Below are 22,667 nucleotides of genomic sequence, written 5' to 3' on the forward strand. Positions count from 1 at the left end.
GGTTGGTTTGATCTGGTGATTTCGATTTGGTGGACACACGCTCTCTAGGTCTGATTAGGGGGAACTGGAATGTTTTTGGTCGATGGAATCACCAAATCCCACTGATTGAAGCAAGTTCCACATTTTTTCAAATGTTGTAGCATAAATTAACATGTGTTACCCATTTTTCCATCAGTGCACATACATTCCATTGAGTAAAATAGGTTAGTAGTTTTTTTTGTACTATCTATTTTCTTATCATATTGTAGTGTTCACTTTTTACCCACCAGGGTCTCTGTCCTATTACCTAAGCTTGAGACTTCAAAAAAACTATATGTATGTTATTCTGAAATAACTTGAGCTTATGGACATGTATTGTCAGTCCTACAGCCAGTGCAACTTGTACAGAGAACCATACATCACTTGGTCAGTCAAAAAACTATTATTGTTAGAAAAATATAGCCAAAATACTTTGTGTCCTCTGGTCTTGGCCTTCCAGTGCTTAATTTGTATTGATCATAATTTGAGGCAGTAGTGATTTGAACGTAAGGAATATCTTCTAACATATAAATTCAGTTTCAAAAGCAGTGTAGAAATATTTGATGACTCCTCTACACCAACTTCAATCACATAATGTGAAATTGATGTTTATTTTTTTTAAGTTTGATTACGACTACATCTGCTTGTTTATGCTACCGACCTGACCTTTCTTATTTACGATAGGCTAATTCCCAGTTAAATGACTCAGGAAATAAACTGAACAATATGCCCATATACGACTCCTTGCTAGAGACCTGATCGCACGGTCCTAGCGTCCTACGGTAAGCAGTGGTGGAGTTGCATAGGAACCACTGAATTCAGCTGAAGTAAGTGTTACGTGGTGTACCATGCATCATGTATCAATTAGGAACAAACACCAAGAATTGCATAAAGAATATAAAACATCTTACCATCATATTCTGTGCATCATCAGTTGCTGCTCATCCAGGCAAAGATAGTCAAATTCCTAGGCAATATAAAACAGTCAATAAACACTACTAACAAGTTTTGCAGCGACATGTAAAGATGACAAATCTTACCATTTTATTCACCAAGGATTATACTGGAAATACCCTCAAACCAAATAAATTAAGGAAATACCTTCCAAACTATCCTATAAACTGTCTCCTCGTTTTTCATTCCAAATATTGTTGTAGTTACTTTCTAGAGGAACATTTATTACTATTGTTTTTCCTTATATTTTCAGCGCTTATGACAGTGTCCAAGCCCATTTTTAAAGTTCATAGTTTATTCTAATTAATGGATTCAGATTAAAACACTGTTCTATCTGAATAAAAAAGGAGAGCATTGCAATAAATTAATGCCATAAGTTTCTTGATAAAACCTGACATCTTCAAAATCGTTTTTAAGAAATCATGCACACAACTCATTTTCTCTACAGGTTAGTGAAGCATTGTCTCTTTGGAAATGCGTATCAATGTAGCTAGATTTATGTGCTCTTGGAATTTTGTAAATCCAAATTAAAATCTTCAAATTTAAAATCATCATACCATACTTGATAGTGTCTGAGATGGAAATTTGGTAAAAGGGGTGCATCAGAGACTGTATTGATACCTTAAGTAAGTTTCATAAACCATCCATTACTATCGTTTATTTAGTTTTTATATCTTACATAAAAAAGCTTTTTCCCCTCAGGTCCGGTGAGGCTGACGTTTTATCATGAATTCGGGGATGTTGCACTTTTGTGTTCGCAAGAACTATGTAGTGCATACATGTTTATCTCCTCCTAGGTTTCATCCTGGATAAGGGAACACCGTGTTTTTATGTTCATCGCGACAATGCGAGGGATATATGTCGATCCGTCTGTAGCTTAGTCTCTATAATTATGCTTGTCTTATGAAACCAACTTATACATATAAGTTGATCCTTTGGTGGTAGCATCAGGAACCTGGATCAATACGTTCTATCCTGCTTTTGGATGTGTACCATATGGATGCACAGATTAATGAAGGATTGCTATGTAAAACAAGCGCTACACTTCTATTTTAGTGTGCATGTATATATGTGCCCCGAGTTATGCTTTTATTGCACTTCATTTTGTTTGTGCTCTAATTGCTATAGCAAATGAAGGTTTTTTTTTCTATAGTTCCAATTTGATATGCATTACTATGTTCAGTCTCTATGTGTTTGGTCTGCTCATTGCTTTGTTGCTCTACCTGTCTCGCACTAATTAGTTTTGTGGATTGTGCTAAATAATTTATCTAATCCTCTGCTAAATTTGAATATGATATGTACAATTGCTCGCTCCTGTTTTACCCTTTGTTGGATAGGGCGTCCGAAGGGGCGCCGCCTGATCTAGTGGCTCTCAATGGGGGGGGGGGGGGGGGGGGGGGTTCAATGGAGTTTCATGAAAACAGGGACGTGAAACCCCCAATTTTGTCAAGGCCATTATTCCAGCCCAACCCCATCGTCTTCTATAGTTACATCTACACTACACCTAGGGCCCAGGAAAAAAGCCCACACCCACAGCATAGGGCACAGGTCCACAGCGGTCCAAGCGAGTGCTAGGCTGTTAGCAAATATCAAACTCCACTGCTACCACTAATACACATCGCCCCCGCACATATCGATCTCGTCGTCGTCTCCCCCGGTGGCATGCTCCGCTCCCGCTAGATCCGATCTATTATCTATGGATCCCCGCCGTCTCCCCATCCTTCTCTCCCTCCTGCTTGCCTTCTTCTCCGCCGTTGTCGCCTCTGACGAGATCCACGGATGCGGCGGCGTCGTCGAGGTCGACGTTCCTCATGTTGCTCTATCTCCGTGTACAGTGTGTTTCGCTTTGGTTAGGTGTGACTTGTTACACTGATGCGACTTGGGGTTTTGGGTGGTTTCAGGCGAGCTCTGGCTTGGCCAAGTCGAGGAAGGCATCGGATTCCAAGCTCGATTACTCCGACATCACGGTATGCCGTCCGCTCCCGCCATCGTCAGTTTTTATATCTTAGGACCGTCTCATCCCATCACGTAGACAAGCTTCGTAGTTGCACTCAGCTGTCCTTTCCTATCGAGCTTTGACTGGTATTTTTATGCATGATTCGTTTAGTCTAAACATACATTTGCTTGATGCCGTTCACTTGAATTGGACCTCATGGAGAGCTGAACACGTTCTGGTTGCATGATGCTGAGTTACCGCCGCTGCTCTAACAACTATCCTAGTTTCGGATTGCCTGTTGTCCCATGGTATTCAGATCACTGCCCTATGGGTTTGCATGGTTGGGTTTAGCGACTCTACACTCTATTCAGACCATTTAGAATTACCATTAGGGCACAAGAGGTTGCCCTGCCGGTGTTTTGAGCACATACTGATTTCTTGTTTCTGGTAGCTTTGGTGATTGCTGGACCTTAATTATGCTGGGGGGAGCGATGGGGGATGATTCAAATAATATTGTCCATTAGATTTGAGTAAGGGAGAGAGTTTATCCAGCGATCTGAAACGTTGGTTTTCATGTTTTGTTAAGTCTGGGTGCAATTTGTTTAGTGGAGGTTGTGGGTGTGGGGGATGATTTGGTTGGGTGGGTTCTACTAAGTTTAAACTGATGGATATTTTCATCTCTCATATAGTGACATATGCAAACTGTAGCATGTAGAGATTAATATCATTTTTAATACATGGCTATTATTCTAGTATTGCTCTATTTGTGTCTGTGTATGTTCCGTTAATCATGCTTGTGCTTTGGTTTTGATGCATATGTTTTTATATTTATTTATGATTTGCACTAAGCCTCCAACTGATTCCCTCTTAACTTTGTGTATCAGGTTGAGCTCTGCACTGTTGATGGTTTGGTTAAAGAAAGCACACAGTGTGCTCCTAATGGATACTATTTTATCCCCGTCTATGATAAGGTATCTTTGTGTTTTTTGTTTACTTTAGTTCTGGATTATCTTTTATGTGTTCTCATTTTATTTACACATACAATTTTATTGCAAGTAGGAGCAAAGGTTAAAGGGCACTACTCCCTCCTGTCACAAAACATGTTATGTTTTGGCTACTGTCAGCATGATGCCCTGTTTAAGTTTTTGTCATCAATATCCTTTTTGATATTTCAATTGAACTTCTAGAAATTGTATAGCCTGATCTTCCTTCAAAAAACAGTTCCATACTATTACATCATTGATATATTTTATACATATTTAGACAATTAGACTACTAGTTATTGTGATCAAGGTATGTAGGCTCCTAATGAATATTACAAAGAAATTTATTTTTTGACTGTATGACATCCAAAGCAGCACCTATTTTTTTTTGTACTGGAGGAAGTTGCTAAGATCATAATTTTGATATTCTCTTCCATTGTTTCTAAAATAAAATTTATGTCTACTATTTATGCTTGTCGCTTCTGTCAACACAGGGTTCGTTCATGGTCAGAGTGAAGGGGCCCAAGGGATGGTCATGGAAGCCCGAAACTGTAAAATAATTCCTTAACTGAATCTTTCCTTTGTTTCCCTCCTTACTTTGTCTTTACTAAGCACTAAGTGCATTTGTTCTTTTACTGGATGACATGTTCACCTAACACTTCAGGTTCCTGTCATCATTGATCACAATGGGTGCAATGGAAATGCGGATATAAATTTCCAGTTCACTGGGTTTGTTTCTTTAGCCATTTAGTTTAATTTTTTTGTGTGAACATGAATCACATTGAAACTTCAAATGTTAATGTATGCATGCACCGTGCAGGTTTATGATATCCGGTAAAGTAGTGGGAGCTGTTGGTGGTAAGAGCTGCTCAAAACGGGGAGGACCTGCTGGTGTGAAAATTGAACTGATGACAGATTCTGATGAGTTGATTGCATCTGCTTTGACGTCATCATCAGGAGAATATTCATTTACAAACATAATTCCAGGTTTTTATTTAGTGCCCTTACTATACATGTAAAATTGGTATGAATATTGTTCATTTCCTGTATATGTCACATGCAGTTGTTTGGTAGTTCATTTGTAGGGGGAAGGCTTGCTTCGATTTATCCCTTCTCTAGACCCCACTCATTTGGGAGCCTCTGACACTGGGTTTACCCTTTTTTGTTTACAAATTCTACCATAAATACTTAGAATGAGTCATTTACTTATTTTGCAATAACATTTTTGTTACTTCGAAAGTGTGAAATTTGGAACCTGCTTTGATTTGAATTCGATTGAATTCTTACTTCTCCACTGGAAAGTAGGGATATAATCCTTTCATGACCTGCTCACTATCTTTCAAATGCCCAAAATATGTCCCCTATGCTCAGCAACTCATACAATCATGGACCATCTAACTTGTTTGTGGTCCTGTTCCCCCCTCCAAGTCCAGCACCTTGGAACACCACATCCCATCAGCCTCTTTATCACCAGACCATTGGTTTAGTAATATGAGAATGCTGAGTGGGTATAATTTATTTTGTGATTATTTCTTGATTTCATTTCATGTTATGTAGTTATGTACCTCTGCATTATTAGCGGCCTTAGAGCATCTCCAAGAGACACTCCATTTTCGACTCTCTATATGACACTCTATTTATCTCTTCATAAAGATTACATTCTATATGTAGCATCTCACTCCAACAGACTCTCTATTTAGTTTGGCTAGTCAGCGGCTAGCCAAATTTGGCTAGAGAGGGAGCCAATTTGAAGAGCCAGATAGCTTGGCAAGTTGGATGACTAGTCTGTTGGAGAGTTATTTTGCTATTGAGTAGCCAAAATTTGGCTTGCTGAGCTATTTGACTAATCTCTTGGAGATGCTCTTAGACTAATATTGTAAAAACACTGTTTCCCCCACAAAATCATTGTGTTTTCTTCTTATTTTCTCATGCTCTTTTTCCAGGGCGTTACATATTACGTGCTTCTCATCCTGATTATGAAATTGAGTTGAGAGGCTCACCAGAGGTTAAGATTATGCATTCTTTCCATTGGATGGGATGTTACACTGATCTTATTGTGTTAAACTGTTAACTAATACATTTTATTATGTACAGATTGACCTGCGATTTGGAAATGCCGTGGCAGATGATGTCTTCTTTGTATCTGGTTATGACATTTATGGCACTGTGGTTGCACAGGTTGGAAGCTGAATGGTTCTTTTATTGATAATCACTAACGCTACAACCATATGATTGCATGTCTGTGTTTAAAGTTTGATCTGCATTGTTTAGCAAATCCAAATTTTTATGTTGAACATATTCTATGTATTTTCTTTGCCAGGGAAATCCAATAGTGGGAGTCCACCTATATTTGTATTCAAATGATGTAACGAAGGTCCCTTGCCCACAAGGTTTCAGTGATGCACCCAAGGAAGGTGCACTTTGCCATGCAATATCTGGTGCTGATGGGAAGTTCACATTTAGATCACTACCTTGTGGTAAGTTGATAATTTATTGAACTAATAAAATGTCACCTCAGTGCAATGGAATTGTTATGTCAAATTTCTTCTTCATGAAAGTTGTTCAGGATTTCGTGATGACAATTGAGTAATTAACACATGTACATTGGATGTCTTAAAGTGCATCAATACATGAAGTATCATTTCGATCTATAACTTGTTCATCTAAATACCTCTGTTCATCTAGCTGTATCTGGTGCTGATGAGCAGAGGTATTTTAAATACCAAATGCAGGACAAGCTATTTTAAACAAACTAATTACCAACCAAATATTTTCTATACCACAAAACCGATTCGTTGTATTCATGCAGCACCAGTGTTAAACATTTTAATTGTTTGGTCCTGTTCATTGGGAATCCTGTTCTGCTCTTTCTGAGTCTCTAACTCCCTATGTGACATTATTTGTTTACTGTTTTCTGTTATATGCAGGTAGCTATGAGTTGTTGCCATACTACAAGGGAGAGAACACCGTATTTGATATTTCACCATCTTCACTTTCTGTTTCTGTTGAGCATAGTCATTTGACGATTCCCCAAAAATTCCAGGTACTGCCTGAAATTGATTCACATCTTATAGTTTCAGGTATAGAAGTTTCAGTGAAAGAAGTTTGCCTCAGGATGATGAAAAAATAAATATCTATTAGGCCCTTGAGGAAAATATTATTTGGATTTAAGCACCTGTTGGATAAACATTTATGCATTCAGAATAAGAGGTAGTAGAAATGACAAATGGATATACAAATAGAAAAGTATACATGATTCTATGAGTTAAAGCTATTGCAAGGTTGGCTGGGCATAAGTTTCTGTATTATATGACAGTTCTAGGCTCTTTTTTTATTTAACCGATTGATATTCGTTCATGTGCTCTATTTTTGTTTATGATCCTCATGGATTGTTCATATGGTTACTAACGTTTTAAGAATTTCTTGTATAAATTTAACTAGGTCACTGGATTTTCTGTTGGAGGGCGTGTTATCGATGGTTATGGTGCTGGTGTGGAGAGTGCCAATGTTATAGTTGATGGGCAGTTGAGAGCCATAACAGATAGTCTTGGATACTATAGACTCGATCAGGTATTAGGCTGTTTTTATTTGACATATAAAAACTATCATATATGTTGATCGTTGATAGGGATGTAAACGGACGTAATCGGTTGGGACAAATCCTCTCTCGTTTTCATTTTTACATTTTAATTTGAAAATGGGATCAGAATCTTCGGAAACAGGATCGGACACGGGATATGTGGGATGACGAAAACGAACTAATCCGAACGGAAACACATCGGTAACGGTCGAAAATTGGAAAGATAAAACGAAACACCGTCCATATCATAACATAATCTCATCAATGAATAACAACTGTATGATGATAATATATTAATATGAGTAACATAGTTATATAATGATAGATTGATAATAGGTCTATAAAAACATGAACAAGTAAATATCAATGCATAATTAATTATAGTTAGCTGCCCGTACATTGCTACGGTCTCTATATTTATATTTAGACTATTTTGCATAGCACAAACGAGCTTGTGTCGTAGTGGTGGGAACTGGCCGCTTCAATCCGAGTAGAGTTGGGTTCGACCCCCCGCTTGCTCGGGTGAGCGAAATTCGCTGGCGGCTCAGCATTGCTTAGGCACGCGCGCGGGAGAGGGGATGACGTTGGACGCGGGTGACGCACGCCGATTCTTGCACTTTAATATAGTAGTGTTTTTTTGCTCGGGAGAGCGAAATTTGCTGGTGGCTCGGCTTTGCTTAGGCATGCGCGCGGGAGAGGGGATATCGCCGGACGCGGGCGACACACGAAGATTCTCGCACTTTAATGTAGTAGTGAAGTAGACACACAATGCACAAGCACACTGATAATTTGCAAAAGTCAACCACACATAACATAGTAACTCATGCTGAAAATAATACCCTACAACTACAACTCAGAGCTCAGTATGGTCACCCATGGCATTAGGATCATTGTCAATATATTCGTTTTCTTCATCATCCTGCTCCTGGTCTTTCCCCTTTATGTCCTTGCCATTCTAGAAGTTTGCATACAAAAATATGGGTTATAATTTTGCATATGGAAATACGGGATACACCATGTGGTCAGAGCAGTGGGTCGGTAACAATGTAAAAACGGAATATACCGTATTTGAATACGGTATAGTCCCGTATTAATATGGGATATACGAAAACTATTAGGATATGGCCTAAACCGTTTTCGTTTTTCTCGTTCTGCTTTTTGTACCGTTTTTCACATTTGTCCGAAAATACGAATTCAAGGACAAATATAAAAATTGATGGCTAGATGCAGAACTGAGCGGGATTTTTCCAACCGTTTACATCCCTAATCGTTGGAATCTCTTCTCATGTTGATGTCACCTTTTCTTTGTGCATTCATGTCCACAACATTTTTCTTTTTTGTTATGATGAACTTACTCTTATAGTTATATGACTTGGTTTCTTAGTTGTTCAATATGGAGTTTGTAGTGCAATCTGGCAAGTTGCAAGACGATGATAATATTTAAGCATTACTTATTGATATTTGACAGTGAAAAGTAACATAATTAGCTACAAAAACTCGGCCGGTAGGGGAAAGACCGCCCCACGGTATTATATTAAGAAAAAGCTCAATCGGAGCCCCGACCGAGAAAGGTCACGAAAGCTGCCCCCTTGTGCAACATGAGGGTCTGCCCTCTATAGGTCAGATCTTTACTTGTGCTTTGAGCCCTCCCAGCCCCTACACGAGGATCTGCCTCCATAGGTCAATCCATCTCGTGTGCACACAACCAGGGGAACCAGCGAGTGACTTTTTTTAACCTCAGCCTGAAATTCGCTCCCGTTGGGATTCGAACTCAGGACCTGAGAAGTGCTACTCAGACCACCTAATCAACTCAGCTAAAGGTTCACATTAATTAACTACAAAAGGGAAGAGAAAATTATGAACTCAGTTTAATGGTTTAACATGTCTTACATAGAAGCTGCGAGTTTATATTAGAAACTAGATATGTCTTGCATAAATATAATTGAGTTGCCCAAAATTGAAGTGTCTGTATTTTCAATGTTTATGGGTGATAATACTAAGTTAAATTCTGCTGCATGTTGGAATAGGACAATACAAGTAAGGTAATACCTGATATATGTTTCGTTAGAGTCTGATTGGTTGCCTGCATTAGAGGCTATCCAGGTTAGTGGGCTGCAAACTTCTGGTGTTTGGTTGCCTGTATAGGGCCTTATACTGGCTTGCACGCTGCTTAAAGCATCATGTGGGCTGCATCCACGAAAACACAAGTGGTGGGCATACTAGGCTATGCAGGCCACACCAGTGCAGCTTCTGCACCTGCACCTGCATCAGCTTTTATAGCGATTCGCAAGGGTATCTCTGATACACTCACCTTCTCTTCCCAAATTTCTATGCCCTCGCTCTTGTTTTCTTTTACTCCCTGTGTCTCCCTGCGCTGTTGGTCAATTCATTGCTGGAGATACCGAATCTCACTACCAGCTGACACCAAATTGATTGTCCATCTTAGTCACATTCTCTTCCCCCCAGTATTCTCATCTCAAATTACTTCCTGTAGCTGCAAGAGATGGTGAAGCTGTTAGTACGGTGGAGCCATGGCAGTGTTGGACCTCAATGATCTCGATAGTGGTTGTTGGTCCTCGATGACCTTTGCCATGGGTCTTATCCTCACGTCACCTCCATCACTTCTTGGGACGTGCATATACCTTGCTGACAGAAGTGTCCACATCACCATTCAAATGGGAAAGGGTTCATAATTGTGTTTTAGCCATCACTTGCTCCCTCAAATTCAACAAAAAACCAAGGCACTTCACCTGTTATATAATTTCTGCACTGGCTCAGTGCACCACTTAAATTTAACTCACTATTATCAGTTCCTCATTTGTAATGAAGTGTCATCTGTGCTGCCCTTGTGTAGGTTACATCCAAGAAGTATACTATAACTGCCGAGAAGGATCATTATAAGTTCAACCGTTTGGAGGATTTTATGGTAATATTAAGTTTGTTTTGGGGAATCCTTATCTCAGTTAGATCTACAGCTCAAATGCCTTGGTTTCACATTTTTTACTAAATACATCCTTTTCCATTAGATTTTACCAAATTTGGCAAGTATTGATGATATCAGATCAGTTAGATATGATGTATGTGGTATTGTTCGAACAGTTACTCTGAATTCAAAAGCAATGGTACTATCTTAATCCTTCCTTTTGTTTTGTTGAGATCACTTCGGAAACTATTCTTACAATTTTGATGGGATGGTAGGTTACTTTAACACATGGACCAGAAAATGTAAAGCCACAGCGGAAATTAGTGGGTGAAAATGGACATTTTTGCTTTGAGGTATGTGTCCCCCCCTTCTTTTTTCCTACTTGCAAAAAATATATTATACTATTACCTAGTAATGTTTAATTCCTTTGAGTGTGGCTAACTTTTCTGCATGAATATATAAGTTATGCATTCCAATTTAAACCTGTGTGGTGATCTTAATTTTCAGAGTGGTCCTATCTTCTATGTTATTATGTTTAATTCAACAATAGCAAGGAATATCTCACACTGACAGGCTGTCAAGACTTGTGTTGATAGGAATAGTTTCAATAATTGTTTATATCCTTGTGAATTATGGTCTTGGCATGAACCAGTCTACGCTGCTAATAGTTTCTACACTGCTTCTTGATTAGCCTTAAATGACATTATTACTAATTATGCTTTCTTTGTTGCACTTTGCAGGTTCCTGCTGGTGAATACCAGTTATCTGCATTACCTGTAGATTCCGAACGCTCTTCTAGTCTTATGTTTTCACCGGGATCTATTAGCGTCAATGTAAATAGCCCGTTGCTTGATCTGGAATTCTCTCAGGTAGGCATGAGCATTACTTTACCCCATGTGTTCCTTAGAAATACTGTGTTAGCTTCCATCAATCTTGATAGATGCTTTCTCGGTTGAGATAATATCTGAGAGGATTATCTTTGTTGGCAGTCACAAGTCAATGTTCATGGTAAAGTCTCATGCAAACAGCAATGCAGCCAGAACATTCTGGTCTCACTTGTTAGATTGGCTGGCGGAGTTGAACAGGAAAAGAAGACAACTACATTGGAACAAGATAATGTTAATTTTGTGTTTAAGAAAGTATTTCCTGGAAAATATCGTGTAGAGGTAAGACCTTGTGTGATAGTCACTGTAAAAAACTATTCTTTACATGTAGTATCTTTCTAGTCTTTACTATTTTCAATGTATTTTTTATAGGTGAAGAATTCTTTACCCGAGGGCTTAGCTAAGGATGATTGGTGCTGGGACCAGAGTATCTTGAATATAGATGTTGGTACTGATGATGTGAGAGACATTGTGTTTGTACAAAAAGGCTATTGGATTGAGCTAGTTTCAACTCATGATACTAATGCTTATATTCAGCAGCCAGATTCTTCTAGACTTGATTTGTTGATAAAGGTCCTACCTCACTAGAGAAATCTACATTCCTTTTTTTATCAATGGAACCTTCATTTGACACAATCCTTTTGTTTTATTGAACAGAAAGGATCACAAAGAATTTGTGTTGAAACTTCAGGGCAACATGAGATTCATTTAACTAATCCTTGTATTTCCTTTGGGACCTCGTCTGTTTTGTTTGATACAGCTAATTTAATGGTAAGTTTTTTTTTCTACTTTACAAGATATATTCCTGCAAGGTTCCATTTGGCACCCTAACATTGAAAGTTTATCTTTTAGCCGATCCATATCAATGCAAAGAAGTATCTTGTAAAAGGTGAAATCCATGTGGACATGAGCTCCATTCAGGAAAACATTGATTCCAAGGACATAGTCGTGGATATCTTGAAGAGTGATGGCAGTTTCATAGAAAAGATATCCACATCACTTGTTCTTGGAAAGGACAATCAAAATGACTTCACTGCCTTTGAGTACTCTATTTGGGCTGACCTTGGGGAGGACTTCATCTTTGTCCCCCATGATTCTAGGTACTTGTTCCATTATTCTTCTTTATTATTGTCCTTAATCAGAATTTGTCTCTAATTTTGTTGGCGAGTGGCGACTAAAAATTGTTCTGCCTTGGACCCTTGTTTTACCTTTATTGCACACTGCTTTACTCTGTTCTTTTTTTTTTGAAGATTGCTTTTCTTTGATCAGCAAATAGTCATGTAAATGAATTTATTATACTGACATGATTTGCATATTTGCAGCATTGGAAGGAACAAAGTCCTATTTTATCCAGCAAGACAGCAGGTGAGTGATAGTCAATAAGTAAACTTCTTTTTATTTGAAACCATTGTTCTAATTATTTTTTCATTTAAACTGCAGTATTCAGTTTCTATGAATGGATGCCAAGATACTGTTCCTCTAATCACTGCAAGAACTGGTCTATATCTTGAAGGATCAGTGTTACCTGCAACTTCTGATGTTGACATCAAGATTCTAGCAGCTGGAAAGAGCAACTATGCCCATCTGAACAAAGGGGATGTAGCAACAGAGGCAAAGACAGATTCTGAAGGATCATTTTTTGCAGGTCCTTTGTATGATGACATAGTATATAAAGTTGAAGCTTCAAAGGTTTCTATTACACTTTGAGCATATGCTTATGTTTTTAATTAAACTATTTCTTAATTGACAGAACACAAGATGCTTATTGACTACAAATTACTGATCATATGTTGTACTTGTATGTACTCCATCCATCCCAGAAAGGATGCAGTTCTCGCTTTTCGATAAAATTTTCATAGTCTATCTATTTGGAGTAAAAAATATTACTAACATCTATACTTAAAAAAAGTACTGACATTTGTGATACTGAATAAGTACCATTGGATTAATAACGGAATATATTTTCATAGTGTACCCACTTGGAGTAAAAAACTATTATTAATATTTTCTATAAACTTGGTCAGAATTAAGCATGTTTGATTAATCCAAACCCAGAATTGCATTCTTTTTGGGACAGGGGTAGTACAACACAATGGAGTACTGTTAGTGCATCATCATCACTGTCTTTAAATTCAGTTTTAGATAATGGAAATTAACTTGCAGCCTCTGTTTCATGAATGCATGGCCTAGTACATAGTAGAAAGTTGCAGCATTATGCTGACAATTCATCCTTTAACCAGTAATTGCAAAAGGGTTGTTTTGTTGAATTTCCTATCTGATATCATTTTCCACCATGCAGGATGGTTACCATCTCAAACAAACTGGCCCATACACCTTTTCTTGTCAGAAGCTTGGTCAGATATTAGTGCGGATTTATGGTGAAAATTCAGAGCTTTTACCTTCAGTATTATTATCATTGAGTGGCGAGAAAGGGTACAGAAATAACTCAATTAGTAGTTCTGGTGGAACCTTCACCTTTGACAACTTATTTCCTGGAAGTTTCTATCTCCGACCACTTCTAAAGGTGCTTTGTTTTTCTGTGCCTTGTTTCAGTCAATCTTCCTTTTTTATTGATAAAGACAGTTAAAGGAGATTTGAAAGGATGAGGTATACCCAACGATTTAGCCTTGAATAGGAGTGCATAGAAAACAACTATCCATGTGCATTAACCATGACTTCTGGGTTCTATTGGGATTTTAACTCTAGCCTATCCCAACTTGTTTGGGATAAATGGCTTTGTTGTTGTTCTTTTTTTATCGATAACACATTCAATCATCATTCTTCTCTGTGTTTCTTCTGCTAAATAAATAACAATATAACACACAAGGAACTTGCCATAAATGGTTCATTTGGATCTTCAACATTTACCCTATTAGTGGCCATTCCATGTTTATTTTATATTTTATATAGTTTTATGTGATTCACTTCTGACTGAAGCTTCCATCAACTCCTTAAGAAATATAATATTTAATGTACGAGTTTTTGAAATCTATAATTTCTTCTAAATATCCCTGATTTGGGTTGAGTTTCAGAATAGGAGATTGTCACCACAAACTTTTACCCAGTTCATACTTGGACACAGCTGTAGGAATTTGAAATCAGTGCGTCCAAGGATTCAGCATAAAATGTGTATCAAGTCTTTGAAAAGTAACTTAAAGTAAAGAGTTACATTCATTGTTCTGGAGAGGTGCTAATGGTTTGATATTTCTGCTGTAGGAATATAAATTTAATCCGTCAGCAGTAGCTATTGATCTTAATTCTGGAGAGTCTAGGGAGGCTGAATTTCGTGCAACCAGAGTGGCTTACAGGTTTTCTTCACTGTCTATTTATGAATAAGTATTTTATTCTCTTATGTCTTGCTTTGAATGCAAAGGAACACATTACCAGCTTGCAGAAAGTTCATGTCCTATCTTGACTCTGTTACTAACCTTGATTAGAGGAAGAACACTTAGTCCTTAGGACTTGGTAGAATATATATAAGCACAGCTAATATGGACCATATGTGCCTTAACATCCCCTTCAAACTCAATGGGCCATATGGGCCTTAACACCCCCTTCAAACTCAAGTTGGAAGCAGAGGATCTAAATCATTGAGTTTGAACAAGTTGAGACGATGTTGTTCTCTTGTTTGTGCTTTTGTGAAGAAGTCAGCAACTTGCATTTCTGAGGGCACATGTTGAAGAGCAATAGTTTTCTGTTGACAATGAGACCGTGTAAAGAAAACATCAACACCAATATGCTTTGTAAGTTCATGCTTCACAGTATCATTTCCAATTTGAATGGCTCCAGTGTTGTCGCACAGAAGAGGCGTAGGAGTATCACAAGAGACACCAAGATCAGCCAATAACCATCGTAGCCATATAATCTCGGTAGTAGTGGTAGCAAGAGCTCGAAGTTTTGCTTCTGCGCTGGATCTTGATACAACAACTTCTTTGATTCCATGCAATAGGAGAGGAACCAAGAAAAATACAATAACCTTTAATAGAGCAACAATCAGTGCGATCACTCGTCCAAGTGACATTTGAGTAGGCATGAAGATGTAGAGGAAATATTACAATCATAGAATAAGCCTCGAGATGTGGTTCCCCTTAAGTATCTCAATACACGAAGCAAGTGACCATAATGGACTGAAGTAGGCGCAGAGACAAGCTGACTCAGAATATGAACGACATGTGCAATATCCGGTCAAGTGATAGTGAGATAGACTAGATTGCCGACTATATGCCGATATCTGGATGGATCCTGTAGTGGTGAACCATCGTTTGGACAAACTTGTAAGTGAATATCTATGGGTGTTGCAGCTGTACAATTATCACTCTGACCAGAGCAAGCAACAAGGTCTTGGATGTATTTAGAGTTTTAGACTGTGAGAGATAATAGCCCTTTGTAGATTTTAATATCTCAATACCCAGGAAGTATCCAAGAGGGTCCAAATCAGACATCTTAAACCGCTCACTAAGATGTTATACTTGAGAAATATGTTCGGGATCATCACCCGTAATCAACATGTCATCAACATATAATAGGAGCAAGGTGCGCCCTCATGAAGAGGAATAAAGAAATAAAGCAGGATCATGGTCACTAGGGGTAAAACCAGCTACCCTTATTACAGGGACGAAACTTTGAAACCAAGCACGAGGGGTCTGTTTCAATCCATATAAAGCTTTACGCAGACGACAACCATGTCCCAAAGGAATATCAACTCCTGGTGGTGGGTGCATATAAACTTCTTCGTGTAAATCACCATGAAAAAAGCATTTTTAACATTCATCTGAGAGATAGTCCATGAAGAAGATGCTGCAACAACAATCAAAGTACGAACAATCGTCATATGTGCAACCAGCGCAAATGTTTCATCATAATCTAGTCCCTGAGTCTGCTGAAAACCTCTGGCCACAAGACGAGCTTTATATCGCTCAACCGAACCATCAGATTTGGTCTTAATCTTGAAGACCCATTTACATGTTATAGGGACTACATGTGATGATAAAGGAACAAGATCCTAAGTACCCGTTCGATCAAGAGCATCCAACTATTCTTTCATAGCAAGCCGCCGTTCATGATTACCAGAAGCTTCATGATAATTAGATGGTTCAACAATTACTGCAGCAACACTAAGAAATCCATAGCGATCCAGAGGTTCAATTGTACTACGATCACGAAGATGATATCCCTGGTGATTCGGTAACACATGAGCAAACTGTGACCCATCAACAATCTGTAGATCATAAGAAACAACTGGAGAGTCATCATTGTTAGTATAAACATCAATAACAGGTTCGTCATCAGGACCGACCGTGGGAGTAGTGCGAAGACGACGAATGTAGGTTTTGGTTACTGGTGGTTCAGAAGCGAAGTGTGAAGTGGGTGTTGAGGTAGAAGGATTTGTAATGGGAATGAGAACATCAGGTGGGGATGTGGTAGATGAAGGTGTAGTGGAAGATGAAGACCCAGATGAAGGAGCATGGATGGGAGGAAGGCACATGAAAGAGATGGACTATGTAGAAAAAGAAGATGAATGTGTGACTGAGTTATAAAAGAAAGATTTGTTTTCATTAAAACTCACATAACGTGAAATACGAATGTGACGTGCTAAAGGATCATAACATCTATAACCTTTGTGCTCCGGACTATATCCAAACACACTCAACATATTGAGCAGCTAATTTAGTCCATTCACGAGAGGCTAACAAGACGTAGCATGTACATCCAAAAACTCTAAGATGGTCATAGCAAGGAGTTCCAAAAAGAACTTCACCAGGAGTTTTCCCTGAGAGTTTTGATGATGGTTGTCTATTGATGAGGTAGACAACGGTAGATACTGCTTCACACAAAATACGAGGGAACAAAAGATGATATCAAAAGGGTGTGAGCAGTTTCTATGACATGATGATGCTTGCGTTTAGCAACACCGGGGCACGAAAGTTGAGCAAGAGTACCCTCTGAAATTAGAATTTGTCGAAAAGAATCGGATAAATATTCACCACTAGAATTAGAGCGAATTTTTTTAATAAGAGCAGAAACTAGGTGTGAATCATGCGAACAAAAGACATAGATAGAGAGCAACTCAAAACGACGTTTCATGAAATAAATCCAATCCAAGTATAACGAGAGTGGTCATCAACAAAATAACATAATATTTATTTCCACCTTTTGATACCATACGAGCTGGGCCTCAAACATCAGAGTGAACAAGATCAAATGGTCTTGCAGAATAAGAATTACTGGTAAAATAAGGAAGTTGTATTTGTTTTCCAAGATGACAACCCTTACAATGAAAACTAGACTCAAATGACGTACGATCTAAACAACCTGATTTTATTCAGGTGGACAGACACGAGCCACACAAATGACCTAGACGTTGATGCCATGGGCAAAAGAGGCATCACGAACTGAAGTTGCGGAAAGCACACGGGCCGAAGATGATGAAGTGGACGAAGGAAGGCGCAAGCTGTCGAGGATGTAGAGGCGAGGACCAGTGATACGGAGACAGCCAATCCCAATCACAGCCCCTGTGCGATGATCTTGTACAAAACAAGATGAGTCATCAAATCCAACAAAGCAATTGTGGTATGTAATTTGTCCAACCGAGAGAGGATTCATGGACAACTCATGGACAAAAAATATTAGGAACAATAAATTGTGGAGTGCAAAGAGAACCCTTGTGGGTTATATGGCATAAAGTACCATCAGCGGTCTGAACAGAGGCATCTTCTGTGATAGGTGTAGAAGAGACTAACTGTGACTGATCAGATGTCACATGAAAGGAGGCCCCTGAGTCAAGAGCCCAAGATGATGGTGGCTGTAGCTGGTGAAGTAGAAGCAATAGCAGCTGAACCTCTAGGTGCAGAACCTGTGCCACGACTACGAGCTACCCGTCGTGCACGTAAATTAGCCAACTTCTCTGGAAATTTAACGAAACAATTTTTAGACCGATGAGTGTTCTTCTTGCAATGCTCACAAGGTAGGGAAGAACTCCTTGCTACATAGGACTGCTTAGCAGTAGCCAACAGCCCAACACACTGTGAGAGCTAGAATCGGTAGTAGAAGGCAAGGATTTGAGGCGAGTCTCTTCAGCAATTAGATCAGACAATGCCTTTGCCATTGTGAGAGTATCAGAACTGTGGAGCAGCCGTGCACAAAGAGAGTCATATTCAGCCTAAACCCCCATAACAAATTTTTATGTAAAAGACTTTTCAATAAACTGATTAGTCGGACATGGATTAGTTACATAGGATGGCACCGTAGATATCAAAGAACTCATAGAACGATCAAAAGCAGAATAGGACTCATCGATAGTCATATCATTCTGTTCAATAGCATGTGTTTGCTGCATAATAGTGTGTAAGAAATCACCACTGTCTTGAACAAATCGACCCTTCAAATGAGACCAAATAGCTTTAGCAGTGGTGAACTTGGACATGCTCCTAATCATGGATGGTTTAGTGCTATTAACCATGGCAGCCATCACCTTGCCATCATTGATCTGCCAAGTTTTAACGTCCGCGGCATTGCTACGATCATCACGTAAAGCAGCTGGTCTTCAGTTAAGTGAAAAAGAAAATAGTGGCCAGTCTGAACACAAAAGGCTCACTCTGGGTAGTTCTGACCGTCCAGAATAATGTTAACCACGATTGCATTGACTGACATGATGACAGGCACCAAAAGATAAACCACGCAGCAAAGTGAAGAGAAGACCTGATCCTTTATTCGAAACCCAATTCACTGTTCAAAAGAAGCAGCACCTCTGGTCCTCGAAGCTGCTCGATTGGTTTGGGGCAGATCTGGACAAGCGAAAAGGCAGATCCTGAGCAGGCCAAGCGAGCAGGGGTCCCAACTTGGATGACACAGACTGGAGACGCGACAGATCCCGAGCAGCGACGAGGCGGGCAGATCCCGACCTGGATGGCATGGGTGGCGCGTAGGCTAGGAGGTCCTAGGACGAGGGCGTCGCAGACGGAAGGGTCCGCAAATGACGAGCGCGCACCAGCGGTCCGGTTCGGGGCGTCTGGACAACGGGCGCGGTCCTAGCGGGTCCGATGCGGACGGAGCAGAGGAAGGTTGTGATGGATTGTGGCTGGGGGAAAAATGGGATTTGGTCCTAACCCTATTGTATCATGTTACTAACCTTGATTAGAGGAAGAGCACTTAGTCCTTAGGACTTGGTAGAATATATATAGGCAAAACTATGGGCCATATGGGCCTTAATAGACTCCACAAGGAGACTTTCTTTAAATTATAATTTCTGTACTTATTAAAATATTCCACCATTATGGATTCATAGGAGGATCAATTCTAGCTAGTAGCTACCCAACAACAAAGGTTACTACACCCACATTAGTGTCTGATTGATGATGTTGAATTATGGATACCTTGCTTAACCCATACTATTATTTTATAGTTTTGTTGTATGGTTCCCACATCATGTGCACACAAAACTCTTAATATTCAGTTAGGATAAGGTCCATGCTGGTGCTTGAAAACTACTGCTGTGAATGTGCATTACTAAGTCCTAATTGTGGTCGCTGGCCAATCTTTTGATACTAACTCTGATCATATTTCAATGTAGTGCCATGGGTTCTGTAACACTATTAACTGGCCAACCAAAGGAGGGTGTTTTTGTTGAAGCAAGATCTGAATCCACAGGTTTTTATGAGGAAGCTACCACGGATTCTTTTGGTAGATTTCGTCTTAGAGGACTTGTGCCTGGATCGACTTACTCTATAAGAGTGGCTGCAAAAGATAATCTTCAGTTTGCAGCAGTTGAGCGTGCTTCACCTGAATATTTGTCAGTTAATGTAAGACTAACATAAGCATTGAAGTCCATCGCACATTCTGCTTGCAGCATATCATATTTTCAGTTATGATTTATGAATGAGGAACTTTTTATTGTTTATATGCTTAACAACATTTGCATTTCTAGGTTGGTCATGAAGACATGACTGGTATTGATTTTGTGGTTTTTGAACGCCCCGAAGTAACAATCTTGAGTGGCCATGTGGAAGGAGATGGCATTGATACGTTACATCCGCATCTCTCTGTTGAAATCAGATCAGCAACAGACTCTTCTAGAGTAGAAGCTGTACTTCCTCTTCCTCTTTCATACTACTTTGAAGTCCGAGATTTGCCCAAGGGCAAGCATCTTGTTCAGCTTCGATCTGGCCTTCCATCACATACACATAGGTTTGAATCGGAGTTAGTCGAAGTAGATCTGGAAAAGGATCCCCAAATCCATGTTGGTCCCCTCAAATATAAAACTGAGGAGCGTCATCAAAAGCAGGTAACTTTCCACGACTTGCATGAGCATTGCTGTATTCTGTTGACATCGTAATTTTGCATTCCCAAACTTTAAGAACAGAAAATGCTGCAAGATATCTTTCTCTATGCATCCTAGATTTACAAGTGTAGTAGAAACATATAATTTACCTGAATAGTTTAGTTACGTGGAGCTTGTAATTTTGCTGTGAATTGTTGGGGTAAATGTTATCAATTCACTACTCATTCCTACTGATTTTGGTCTAATGCCTGAATACTCGAATGAAGTGTCGTGTACTGGAATGTAAATATGCTAGAGTCAAATTTAACTGTATTTTTGTCTGTTTAGGAGATCTTATAAATTTCTTGTATGATGCAGGAACTGACCCCAGCACCAGTTTTTCCGCTTATTGTTGGAGTTTCTGTGGTTGCACTGGTGATCAGTATGCCAAGGTTTGCTGCTATCTCACAGTGAATCTCATGGTGCAACCTTTGGTAACTATGGGTTAGTAACTATTTTCTGTAATGTTTTGATCTGTGCAGGTTAAATGACTTATACCAGAGCGCTGTAGGGATGACTTCTCTGGGTTCAGGGATGGCACCGACCAAAAAGGAGCCACGCAAGAATATATTAAGAAAGAGAGTGTAAATGGCAGATTAGCTTAGCCTTAGGGGTCGAGAAATGAGACATGACAAATTGAGCAATTTCAAGAGTGGAATAGCTTCTGGTTTCCCCCTCGGGTAATTTTGCCGACGAAAAGGAATGCCAGTTTTGTTGTACGATAGCACTATGCACAGTTTTTGAAGCCTTAGATTGTGCCGTTTTGCAGTTTTAGACTATAAAGAAAGAGTTGCTGCATCATGAATGAACTTTCTCACCAGTCAGCATGCACGATCGAATAGGTTAATCTGAGCGGTCCAGGACTAAGTAGAATAGACAAGTTTGTTGTGGCACGTTGTTTGCCCCTCTTTTTGATTGTACAACGACCAAGTAAAGCGTGCGCAATGACTTCTCTATGACTTACGGATCTGGTTCGCCCTTTAGCATATGTGGTCTAGCGTGGAGCGTTTATAATATAAATTTAAATAGTTTTTAAAATTATTTTTAATGTAAATAATAAATAAATATGATTTATCTAAGCGTGTTCGAAAGGTATTACTTTGATTTTTTAAAGCACCTAATTACCTGCTTAATTGTCTGAAGACGTGATCTGATTAATTGAAGCAAACAACTCTATCCCCCTCCACCGCAAATTCCAACTACCCGGATCAGATTCTGAGTACGTCAGATCCAGGGATGGAATGTGGTAGGTTCTACCCGTTTCTTTGAATTGAAGGGTTAGTCTAGATATTTACTCGTCTGATTCATTGTCCGCATCCACCACATATGTTGACTTTACCTAGTTGTCTGCATACCAGAGACATGACTTGAGCGGATACAAAACAAACCATTTTAAAGTCATTTAGCTGCATCTACGTCTGAAACGACTGAACATGGCCAGTCAAGCTCGGACGAACCTGCGCGCCTGTCAGACGTTTAATGTCCTTTCGTATCCGCTTTTATTTGAATTTGAACATTCAATGCCCTATATTGGATCCAAATCTGAATATTTAAGGTTAGATATTTGCTATGGAAATATAGTATTATTTTAATATCTGACTATTTCTTAACCCAATTTATCTGACAATATCTATGTCCGAATCTGAATTTGAGAAATAGGATAACTATATATATTTGTATCCAATATAAATGTTCACATTCAAAACAAAAAACCGTTTTGATCAACTAGTTCTCAAATTCAGTACACTAGGTCCTTCGTTCTTTGCTATGATCAGGGCTCAATCCACTCTGGTACTATGCCTAGGCACATGAATGAGATCGACCACAAGTGGGTGTTATCTCTACTATTCTATAAGACACCATTGTAGGCGTCCACACTCCGTGCGCTATGTTCTGCCGCACTGCGCTCGCACCGCGCGCCCGCGCCCGCAGAATTCGCGTCCGCAGAATCCGCGTCCACCGGCTCCCATCGCACGCTCTCCCATCGCGCCCGCCAATCTCGCGTCTGCGCGCCGCTCTCTTCCACCCTCCAATCTCGCGCCGAGGAGGACCTTCCATCCCAGATCCGAATTT

General features: G+C 39.4%; 1 protein-coding gene across 1 annotated transcript; it reads left to right on the forward strand.

Annotated features, from left to right (window-relative positions):
• The first annotated feature begins 2,585 nt into the window (after positions 1 to 2,585).
• LOC100384763 (uncharacterized) lies at positions 2,586 to 21,372 on the forward strand. Its single transcript, NM_001362469.1, has 27 exons — positions 2,586 to 2,770; positions 2,874 to 2,939; positions 3,793 to 3,879; positions 4,386 to 4,442; positions 4,556 to 4,620; positions 4,712 to 4,878; positions 5,835 to 5,896; positions 5,986 to 6,069; positions 6,212 to 6,368; positions 6,819 to 6,934; positions 7,333 to 7,461; positions 10,326 to 10,397; positions 10,498 to 10,593; positions 10,670 to 10,747; positions 11,135 to 11,263; positions 11,384 to 11,560; positions 11,651 to 11,851; positions 11,936 to 12,049; positions 12,131 to 12,378; positions 12,601 to 12,643; positions 12,719 to 12,967; positions 13,578 to 13,802; positions 14,495 to 14,586; positions 19,848 to 20,076; positions 20,202 to 20,558; positions 20,913 to 20,986; positions 21,077 to 21,372. Exons 1-27 carry the CDS (start codon positions 2,669 to 2,671, stop codon positions 21,180 to 21,182), a joined length of 3,582 nt encoding a protein of 1,193 aa, NP_001349398.1. The 5' UTR covers positions 2,586 to 2,668; the 3' UTR covers positions 21,183 to 21,372.
• The last annotated feature ends 1,295 nt before the right edge of the window (positions 21,373 to 22,667 follow it).

This window comes from Zea mays, chromosome 8 (genome assembly GCF_902167145.1).
Source record: "Zea mays cultivar B73 chromosome 8, Zm-B73-REFERENCE-NAM-5.0, whole genome shotgun sequence".
Lineage (NCBI taxonomy): Eukaryota > Viridiplantae > Streptophyta > Magnoliopsida > Poales > Poaceae > Zea > Zea mays.